The sequence below is a fragment of the Brassica oleracea genome, chromosome C5 (assembly GCF_000695525.1).
Source record: "Brassica oleracea var. oleracea cultivar TO1000 chromosome C5, BOL, whole genome shotgun sequence".
Taxonomy (NCBI): Eukaryota; Viridiplantae; Streptophyta; class Magnoliopsida; order Brassicales; family Brassicaceae; genus Brassica; species Brassica oleracea.
Window position 1 is genome coordinate 27,854,318 of NC_027752.1, and position 10,725 is coordinate 27,865,042.

General features: G+C 42.7%; 2 protein-coding genes across 3 annotated transcripts in view; both read right to left on the reverse strand.

The window, feature by feature from the left end:
• LOC106344140 (NAC domain-containing protein 17-like) overlaps positions 1-5,571 on the reverse strand; it is a 13,661-nt gene extending 8,090 nt beyond the window's left edge. For both annotated transcript variants that reach the window (XM_013783534.1, XM_013783535.1), the window contains exons 1-2: positions 4,303-5,571; positions 3,931-4,208 (exon numbers count right to left, since the gene is read on the reverse strand). In XM_013783534.1, coding sequence (XP_013638988.1) covers positions 3,931-4,208; positions 4,303-4,489 — 465 coding nt within the window. In that variant the 5' untranslated portion in view covers positions 4,490-5,571. The remainder of the gene's footprint in view (positions 1-3,930; positions 4,209-4,302) is intronic.
• Positions 5,572-6,905: 1,334 nt separating this feature from the next.
• LOC106343522 (NAC domain-containing protein 16-like) lies at positions 6,906-10,030 on the reverse strand. The gene is made up of 5 exons (XM_013782761.1): positions 9,595-10,030; positions 8,702-8,979; positions 8,311-8,625; positions 7,620-8,226; positions 6,906-7,478 (listed from the first exon to the last, which is right to left on the reverse strand). Exons 1-5 carry the CDS (start codon positions 9,767-9,769, stop codon positions 7,108-7,110), a joined length of 1,746 nt encoding a protein of 581 aa, XP_013638215.1. The 5' UTR covers positions 9,770-10,030; the 3' UTR covers positions 6,906-7,107.
• Positions 10,031-10,725: the final 695 nt, after the last annotated feature.

Below are 10,725 nucleotides of genomic sequence, written 5' to 3' on the forward strand. Positions count from 1 at the left end.
CATAGGGACCTCGTCGCTCTTCTCGGGAGCGAATCCTAGCGAAGCGACGATTAGCTTTTCTGGCCATCTCGGCCTCGACTCTTCCTCTTTCCCTCGTCACTTCCAGGAACCTGGAATCCCTGAGGCGCCTCATCTCTCTTTCATGAGACTCAACGAGCAAAACCTTCTCGCCCTCAAGATCGGCGTTCTCCCGCTCGAGCTCACAAACGACTCCCCGAGATACCTCCAACTCGGCTTTGAGCTCATCTCTCCGAGCGATGATGCGAGCAACCATCCCGTTAAGCCTCTCGACGTCAGCCCTCGGCAGAAGCTTCCTCTTTCGCCGCGTGCTCCTTCTTAGCCAGCTCGAGTTCGCCCAAAGCTCCCTTCAGGGCGGTGTCGTACTTATCGATCACAACGTTCGTCGCACTATCCCCCTAAACAAACGAGGAGATAAAAATTGTAAGAAAAAGTTAAAGGACGAAGCAAAAAAAAAAAGAGGAAGGGGCCGAGTCATTTACCAGCAGCTTGGCCCGCGCGGCTTCCTCGTATTCACCCCCAAAAATGAGGTCCTTCACAGCGGGCAAAGGTTTCGCCCTCCCCCTTAATTGGCGAAGGAACTCTCCACACTTCTCGGGGACGTACACTAGAGGGGCCGGTCCCTCGTAGTGAAACGAAACCTTGTCTGGAAAGTTGACTCCGGGCACCCTCCTCAAGATAGCGGAGCCGCGAGAAGAAGTGCCGATCTGAGCGACCCCTTCCCCAATGGGAACCGGAGTTCCCTCGCGAGAAGACGCCAGAATAGGAGATCGCCCCTCATCACCGACCTCGCCGTTGCGTCTCCTGATCAAAAGCGGCGACTCCCCGCTGTCATCTTCGGAACCGTCCGGACGAGCGACATTAAGAGGAATTTCAGATTCCTCCCCTTCACCAGCTTCCGCCGCGTCGTCCCGTTCTCCCGAGATTTCAGCCTCAGGAGCCTCCTCTTCGGGTTGAAGTTCTTCTTCTTGAACATCACCCTCCTCAATCTCAGTTGGCTCCTCGGGATTCTCCGACTGCTCGTCAACAGGCCTCTTCGTCCTCTTCTTCTTCTTCTTCGTCTTCTTTTTCTTCTTGGGTTCGCCGGAAGGAGGAACGTCGCTCGCCTCCTCGGCGCTCCCCTCGACTCCCGAGCCACCCCTCTTCCTTTTCTTACCCTTCCCCGCGCTTCTAGCGCCAGAAGGGCAAACCGTGCGAGGAACCGTAGCTGAGGGTCCTTCCTCGCTAGCCAGTCCTAGCTGGGCGGCTAACATCGCGCTCAAATCGGGAAGAGTTCCCATCCTCTTTGCTTCAGAAATTTGGTTCTGGATGTCCTTCGGGAAGATATCTAGTCGCTTGGTGCGAATAGGAAGAACGGTCGGAATGTCAGATCTCCACTCTCCTGAAAACATAAGGCAGAAAGGTCAGGACCCGATAAATAAACTTTGCGATCGAAAGAATAACTAGAAACGGCGAGAGAACGCACTTCGAGCGATCCGATCCTTAAGCTCGCGAATCTTCTCAACGATAATCTCGGACCAACGGTAGATCCGAAGCAAAGCGACGGCCCGAACGCTCTTTAGGAAGTCCTCAGGATAGACTGGAGAAGTGGGATGGCCAACTGCGAGCACAACAAAAAAGAAAGTTTCGTTAAGATCAACAAAATCAGACGTAGCTCGCGACATTGTTAGAATCGACAAGTCGTATGTAGTTCGCGACAGGATATTCTACCGCAAGAACGGTTCCAAAGAACCCGATAATCTTCTTGAGGAGGCTCCTCGAAAGCCGAGTCGTCGGACTTAATGAAGAAGTAGGAGCGCTGCCAATTCTGCGTTTTGTTTGGATGACCGGCGCACACGTTGCAGTTTGGTCGCATCTTTACCAAGTAGGTTCCGTCCTTCAGATCGGTTATCGAGGTCATCTCCTCGAACGACCTGACGCTCATCGGCATATCAATCTGCTCCGCCAGAACTGATAAGGTGACGGCTAATCGCAGCGAGCCGTTCAGTAACTGACTAATCGCGAGATCTCGCCGCCTAGCGTACGCGGTGATCAGTCGCGGGATGGGGAACCAACAGCAAGTGTCGTCCTGGAAATAAGACTCGTAAACTGTTTGGTACCCGATCGGAGGAGACCAAGGTCTTTTCTCCTTCGTAGGAATGAGGAAAGTCACGCCTGTGGCGTTCTGGGCCCGAAGAACCCTCTTCACGCTTCTCAGGGTCGACTTAGTCTCCTCCACACCGTCCCAATCTTGACCAGCCACGAAAGCAGGGCGCAATAAGTCGGGATGTAGTCGTGGAAGCTCTTCGAAAATCCCTTCAGGATAGAAGGTCTTCGGAAACAACTCGGCTTCAAAGTCGTCATCTTCTGAAGGATCGCCCTCCACTGCGCGAGCTCTCAAGGTAATTGAATCAACGGGCACCGCCCCGCTCTGCCCGTCTCTCGCACACTCCGTCGCGTCCCTCACGACGACGTTCTCGCTCCCTTCCCTCGCAAGCCGTGTGGCATCTGCGACCAAAAGTCTCTGGGAGCGAGACAAATCAACCGTATCCATCATCGCCTCGTGATGAGTCGACTCGAGACCCCCGATACAACCTCCGCCAGAACCCCTTGCCGGAGCTGATGCCGCCGCAACCGATTTCCCTTTTTGCTGCCTCGATAACCCCTGAGCCGACGACATGATAGAACAAGGCGGCGGAGAACGCGTTGAGTGAAGACTATAATACTTAGAGAGATAAAAGAAGGAGAGAGAGAAAGTACCTTTGATCGCGGAGGAAACTTGAAGAAATGAGAAGGGATCGGCTTATTTATAAGGAAAAGAGAAGGGGGGAACTCGAGGCATCATTATTAGGTCTATTCGGGCCTAGGTGGGCCTTGAAACTCTCCCTAAAAATCCAGCGGACCCTCGCGACGTTTCGACTTCTCGGTACATTTAAAAGAAAAAAAAAGGAGGGGGGAATTCGAGGTGTCGTCATTAAGCCTAAACGGGCCTAAATGGGCCTTGAAACTCTCCCAAATGTCCAGCGGACCTTCGCGACGGTTCGGCTTCTCGTCTGAATCGGATGTCGGTCATCTTAAAATTAGAATAAACCAACGGTTAATCTAGATATGCCAGTCGGGATCTGAATATCCGCGACTAATCGGCCTTGAGTGGAAATATTCCAGAACCCTTCCTGCGACACGACGACCAAAAGAAGAGATAAAAGCCTCTACTGCTCGCTTCCGAGAGAACGACGCTGTGCGACTCATCAACCAACCGCTCCAACCTTCCGACAGGCCTCCTATTCCTTCAAACCTTCAAACATTAGAATCCATCAAGAGCTGGAAAGCACTTCGCTCACTAATGGACTAGGGGAGACTTGACTTACTGTAGAGGATGGATTTGACCATCCCACAAGGCCCGAGGAATAGGAAGGCCTGGCCCGGATTAGGAAGAGCGACGGCTCGATCGGTCGGCTCAAGAGTCAGGTCTCTCGGCTTGACTCTTGAGTACTTTTAGTTGATCATCATCGATTGAAGTACGTTCGGCTCAGCGGCTGCTCGGACGCCTACGGGCTTCTCGGCCCAGTAGAGGAGGCCCACCAAGATGGCGTAAATTAGGTCAAGGACGAGGTATCAGGACGTCTATATAAGGGAATGGAGAGACAACGAGAAAAGGATCCGAAATCACTGACTAACACTTGACGGCTAGATTAGGGTTTTCACCTTTGCTTCATCTCGCCGTTAGTAGTACTCTTCCGGTAGCTCGTCGAGCCACCGGATTCCTTTCTGTCGCACTCTCTTCTTTTCCCTTGTAACCGACTGAACGTTTTTCTCCGACCATTAATAAGACGTCTTTGTTTAAACCCACATCTTATTATTTACCGTTTTCCGATCAAACACTAATTTAGAACAAATAAAAGAAAGGGACGAACAGATGATGGTAATAAATACCTTGGCGTTCGTACATCGGTCGAGTTCTTCTTCATTCATAGTGTACTCATGCATCACCCAGTCAGTACGCTCACCGGTAGGTGCCCTACCTCTATAGAAAACAAGAGTCTTTTTGAGTCCTACCGACCTGGAGTTGTAGACAATGACTCGATCCTTCCCTGTAGCCTTCCAATACCCAGTTGCAGTGCCTCTACCCGACCTAGCTGCGTTTGGATACTTTCTGCTCCTTGGAGTAAAGTAGAACCACTGTCGATCTCCTGTCTTCAACACCGACTGACCTGTGCCAGTAAATATGTAAACTTTCAGAGACCCAAATATAAAAAAAAAAAAGACTGAGAAAACATAAGCACGAATTTGATATACTCCAATTACCAGGCAAGTCATCAGGTTCTATCTTGTAAACATCAACGAAGCCGATGGCATTGACTGTAAGCCTCTTTCTATACATCTTCCTCTTGAGATAATACATGACAAGCTCCTCGTCTGTCGGGTGAAATCGAAACCCTGGCGCGGTGAATTTACCCTCTTTGAAACACGAATTTGGACAAGGATCCGCCATCTACGTAACTATCACAACCCATCTCTTGGTAGATAAAGATAGCTGGTTTGGGCCAACGAGGAGCAAAGTCGAAAACCCTAGTTCCCCTTCTCGTCGTGTTACACGATTCAGAAGAGAAGGCTAATCAATCCTACATGATACTGAGAGAAACATCTTGCGATTGAAACATTGTTTGATCGGCCAGAGAGAATAAAGGGAAAAAAGCAAAAGAGATTTTATTCAAGGGTTGTGTGATTTTCGTTGGCTGGTTTGATGTCGTCTCTTAGCTTCTCTCCTACTTCCCAAACCGTTTCGATTATTTGGACTAAGCCAGAACTGTATGGGCCTCAATGACCGTTCTGTTCCACCCTATTTATTCAAGAAAATATTTTCCTATAATAGATCTGGTTAGCCATCGGCTTTCAGGCTAGGTTCTTTACTTCTTAGAAAAAGATTTGTAGCTACACCAACTATTGGCAAATGCATCTTAAACCATCTGAAATATTAAAATGTGTCTCCAGCTACATAACTCTTTGAAATGTATCTCTGCAGTGCTAATTAGATCTAGTGAAACTCTTTGGAATCAAATCGAATATTTGAAACTTTAACATGTCCAAGTTCGAATCTGAATCCAACTATTAAAATCGACCCAACCCATTATCCTATCTATTTTTCTTCTTCTCTTTCACAATTTCTTCACTTCTCAGCCACAAAAACATGAAGATGGAAGTGGGTTTGGAATCGTCTAGGAATAGCCAAAATTCTTTTCAGAGATTGTGTTTCTGTGGATTACCGGCGAGTATAAGTCAAGCTTGGACTGATAAAAAATCCAGGTCGACAATTTTATGGATGTCCGTGTTTAAAGGTCTGAGATATGATAATTGAACTCCATAATAATCGATTCAGATGTGAAATAGAGATTTAAAATGCAATTTGAACCTTGTGACAGCTTGGAAATGAATGCAAGTGTTTCTCTTGGTTTGATGAAGAAGAAGGTACAGTTTTGATTGAAGCTCTTGCAGAGTTTGATCCGCTAGAGAGAATAAAGGGAAAAAAGCAAAGAAATTTTTCTCAAGGGTTGAGTGATTTTTGTTGGCTGTTTGATGTCGTCTCTCAGCTTCTGTCTGCTACATCGCTAACCCTTTCGATTATTTGGACTTAGCCAGAACTGTATGGGCCTTAATGAACGTTCTGTTCCAGCCCATTATTGAAGAAATATTTTCCTATAATATATCGGGTTAGCCCTGCTCATTCGGTTCTCGGTTCTGGTTCTGTTCTTTGCTTCTAGAGGTTTAGGATCCATTTGGGTATTTAGTTTTTTTTTTATTCTCGGTCTATTCGGGTAACAAAATTAGGAATCTACTAATATCTGAGATAATTTCTGATCTCATTCGGTTCTAGTTTGATTTTGTTTTTTGGTTAATTCGGGTTTAAATTCAGAAATTTGTTTTTAATTAAATATCAGATTTTTGGGATTTTTCGATAAAAAATTGGATAATTTTAAATTTTCCGGATAAAAAGTATTCTCGTATTTTTTTTTTGTTATTTCGGTTTATAAATGGTATTTTAAAATTATTTAATTATTTTAAAACTAAATATAGTTAATATCTATAAGCATATAATTGTAGAAATTTGGGTATCCATTCGGTTTTTGATTCGATTCCACTCCGGCTCTAGTTCTTTGGTTCTAGAGATATATGATCCGTTCGAATAATTAGTAAAATCCAAACCCGAACCAAACCTCTTTTTTATTCGGTTCGGTTTGGTTTTTTAGTTCCAGATAAACGTGTCTCGCGGAGAAGATTCTTAAATAACATGTTTAAAGGAATGAAAGAGCGGATTTATGTTTAAGAATATGATGCCCTTATTTACATTTAACTTTTTGTTGCATTTTTAATATTTAATTAGAATAATGAAAAAAATATTTTAAATTTTTTTTGAAAAACAAAGTATATAATTATCAATATTTTTTGTTCATTTTCTGACAAAATCGTTAATCAACTTTCAATAATCAAATATTTGAGCTAATTTGTGTGTTATTGATAGAATAGTCGAATGTAGATAATTTCTTATAAGTTTCAGTATCGAAAAAACAGCAGCTGGAGCATGAGCAAAATTGTTTGTTTATAACAAAAAGTCATTCTATTATTTAAACAGAAGTAATTTGGAAAACCAAATCAAAATAAAACAATCAACAAAATAAAATTTCTTATGGAAAGATCTAACCGTTTTAACTAAAAAATTCAGCAATTTCATTTCGGCCAGAGAAATCTCTTTTGTAGTTCTACAATTTCTTTCAACTCCACTGAGATGTTTGGTCATACTTGTGGATCTTTTAATCATGGTGATCAAATCTGTAGTCTGTTTTAAAATTTTAACATAAGAAGTGACGTAGCACGCATGTTTTCCATCCTCAGCCAAGTGGCTTTATTTCGAATGCAAAAATGACTTTTCTTATTATGCATCTAATGAAGCTACGCTACATATTATGATTAATTTGTGATTCAGCATAAATAAGGAAGAAGAGAAGAAACCCTTTAGTTAAGAATTATTTTTCGCAACTCTTTCAAACTCTATACATAATCAAAGACTCATCATACGTCAACTCCATGACCACTAAATGCGCATCATGTTTTCTTCTAACTTAAGTTTAGGTCACGATGTCTCCCCTGGACTCCAACTGTAGCTATGATGAACACCCAGAAGATGGCACACAAAGCACCCACAACTGATAAGAGAAGAAAACCTCTGTTTCCGATACCCTTCTTTGCTGCGGTAACTTTGCTAGTAGTCACTGACGTCGCATTGAACCTGATTCGGCTCAAGCTAGACATACGCACAAAGGTCCTATTAAGTGGACCCTCACAGGCAGAGGCTGGTGTTGAAGGTATTGATTCCAGCAAGGCCCACATAGCTGATGAGAACTGAGTCCTTGTTTCACTACCATTTTGGCATTCCTGCTCTTGGGCATTAACACTCATAACAGGGTTCTTGGATTCAGGCATCACACCTAAACAAATTGGTATTCACCAAGTATCAGAGGAATGGTTTAAAGGTTATTACATATAACGATTTATACAAGAGGGTTTGATATATAAATACATGTCTTGGTTCAGGTGAAAGACTAATGCAGGAAAAAGCATTCAAGTACCTGATGAAGGTGAAGCAAACGCTAGAGAAGAAGATTGTGTTTGATCATAGAGATCAGCCTGAGCATCTTTAAACCACATATCGTCAATAAATTGATTGACATTTGGGTTAGGATCCATGAAGATGTTGGCCTGACTCTCAAGGGTCTGGTTCTGAAACTGTTGTTGATAAAGGAAGTGCTGCCTTCCGTCGTTAGCAAAATTACTCAGAGAAGTCAGATCTGCGGAAGTTCCCTGAAACACAGGTTCTAAATCGAAAGACATGGAGACGTCATGGAACAATTGGTCATAGTCATTAAAGTGTTCATATTCACCGGGGTTCAAGAACTGTGCAGGCTTCTCAACTGAAGCAGCTCCTTGTTCAGGGGTGAGAAGATCATCCATTTCAATGTAATCCTCCTTCTCAAACAGAAAAGGTGCCATACCAGATGCATTGAAAGCTGACTTGACCTCAGTAGCATCAAATGAGTTTGCTGCATGGGACTGATAGCTCGAGTGCATGCTGTTTGGCTGGTAATTTGGCAAGAACATTCCGACTTCCGAGGGGGCAAGAAACTCACCAGAAGAATTATTCAGCAACGTGCTCTGTATCTCTTCTTCGTTATTAACCTGCAAGTACAAGTATCTATTTAGTGAGGAAAGCATTACAAAATGAGGCATATTAAACCACATTAAAAGAGAGAAGAAACTGACCTGCATAACACCAGAAAGGTCGTTCATTTGTCTTGGAGCAAGCCCTGGTGCATATGGGATCTCGTTGAGAAGCTTGTTGAAATCATCTGACCGAACATCGACAGGATTGCCAAAAACACCATCATCCACACGAGGGTTATTCTCGTAACGGACCACATGATCATCCGGCACAGTAACATTATCTGCATCTTCTCTATCATCATCATCATCATCATCATCGACCCATTCTTCTTCTTGGAACGGAGCACCATACTCTTCACCGTTCTTGGGACCAGCCCCACTTTTCTTGTACAGCTTATAAAGAGCATAATACTCCTGAAATCCAAAAGGCATATTAGTTAATACAAACGAAGGAGACCAACATATAATGTTGACTATTATTAAAAATTACCTTGGCGTTCTTACATCTGCCGAGTTCTTCTTCATCCATGGTGTACTCGTGCATCACCCAGTCAGTACGCTCACCATTAGGTGCACGACCTCTATAGAAAACAAGAGTCTTTTTGAGTCCTACCGATCTTGAGTTGTACACTATGATTCTATCCTTCCCTGTAGCCTTCCAATACCCAGTTGCAGTGCCTCTACTCGACCTAGCTGCGTTTGGATACTTCCTGTTCCTTGGAGTGAAGTAGAACCACTGCCGATCTCCAGACTTCAATACCGACAGACCTGCCTCATGTTCAGTTCTGTTAGAAAACTAATTTCAACGCAGATACATGTGTTCATAGTTTTGGGAAAAAAAAATGAATCAAAACCTAAACGTTATGGATAATAAATAAAGTCAATAGTAAACGATCGTATCACAATTCGTATGTGCAAGCTTTGATCTTACTTATGTTAAAATGATCATTGACTTGTTTGAAAAGTAAACGATCGTATCACAATTCGTATATACAAGCTTTGATCTTACTTATGTTAAAATGATCATTGACTTGTTTGAAAAGTAAACGATCGTATCACAATTCGTATATACAAGCTTTGATCTTACTTATGTTAAAATGATTTCGTTTTGTATGGTTTCTTGGTTTCTTTTTTTACAAAACGAAATCATGTTAACATAAGTAAGATCAAAGCTTGTACATACGAATTGTGATACGATCGTTTACTTTTCAAACAAGTCAATGATCAAACTGATTAACCAGAAAACTACAAAATCCTAAAACTATATAGCCTTTAGGTAACGATCACAAAGCAAACCCTAAGAAAGCAAACAGAGAACCACATGTGAAGGAGATCTAAAGCGTAGCGTGAGAATCGAGTAAAGTAAAAGGATATGAAAATTACCAGGCAACTCGGTAGGATCCACTTTGTAGACATCAACGACACCGATGGCGTTGATCCTAAGCTTTCTCCCACAGATCTTCCTCTTCAGATAATACACCACCAGCTCCTCATCCGTAGGGTGAAACCGGAACCCTGGTGCGCTGAATCGACCTCCTTTCAAACACGAATTCGCCATCTCCGACAAAGAATCTGTCTTTCAGACCAAACAAAAAGAATCGATACGGGTCAACGAGAAGCAAACCGTTATACAGAACAGAACAAACGTGATCTCCTTCTTCTCTTCTCCTCTCACGATTAAAGTGGAGAGAGCGAATCAAACCTACATAACACAGGGCACGATCTTAAGAAACAAGAGGCGAGAACTAAACTTCTAGGGTTTTTGATCGGCGAGGGATATATTTTGTTTGGTCCGGTCAAAGAGGCGATAATACTGACTAATATTCTAGGGTTTTCGGTCAGCCTTTTTAGAGAGTACGAAGTTTCCAAGAACCTACGTGCTGCTGGGGTTTGAATACGACTGCGGGGCCCACAACTCTGACTTTCCATTTCTGACTTTATCCATTTTTTTTGTGCACTCTGACTTTATCCAGGAGACAGGAATATTCCACTACTACTAGTATAAAAGAAAGAAAAATGCATTTCCTAAGTTTCATAAAAACTATCACCGTTAGAATACTTTAGAAATAAAGAACAAGGTATGAATGGTGACCAATGAACGACAAGGAATAATGCATTCCCTAACATTTTTAAAAAAATTCACCATTCAGAAGGAATAAATTTTCCTTCTCATTTCCTACTATTCCTTTTTTTTTGTAAAGAAATAAAGAACAAAGTTATTCCTTGTTAAATATGGGATAAAACAACCATATTTTTTTCGTTCCTGCAATTTTATTCCTCTACGTTCATTTCCTATTCGTTCCTGTTCTTTCCAGAATGGTCACCAGTCGGACCCTTAAAAATATTATTTGTTAAATTTGAGAAAGAACAATTATTTCTTTTTATTCCTGCAGTTTTATTTCTTTACGTTCCTTTTCTATTTGTTCCTCTTGTTTCCAGAATACCAGTAAAACCCAAAGTTAAATGATACTCACTACTTTCCAACTAGGTTTTAAACCCTTCCAAAATTGATTA

What these genes read in the sequence shown, in the direction of transcription:
- LOC106343522 (XM_013782761.1), bottom strand. Translation starts at nt 9,769, where the DNA reads ATGGCGAATTCGTGTTTGAAAGGAGGTCGATTCAGCGCACCAGGGTTC. An exon ending in GCAGATGTAAGAACGCCAAG is followed by an intron (nt 8,626 to 8,701) that starts GTAATTTTTAAT and finishes TTTGGATTTCAG; the next exon opens with GAGTATTATGCTCTTTATAA. An exon ending in GTTTGCTTCACCTTCATCAG is followed by an intron (nt 7,479 to 7,619) that starts GTACTTGAATGC and finishes CAATTTGTTTAG; the next exon opens with GTGTGATGCCTGAATCCAAG.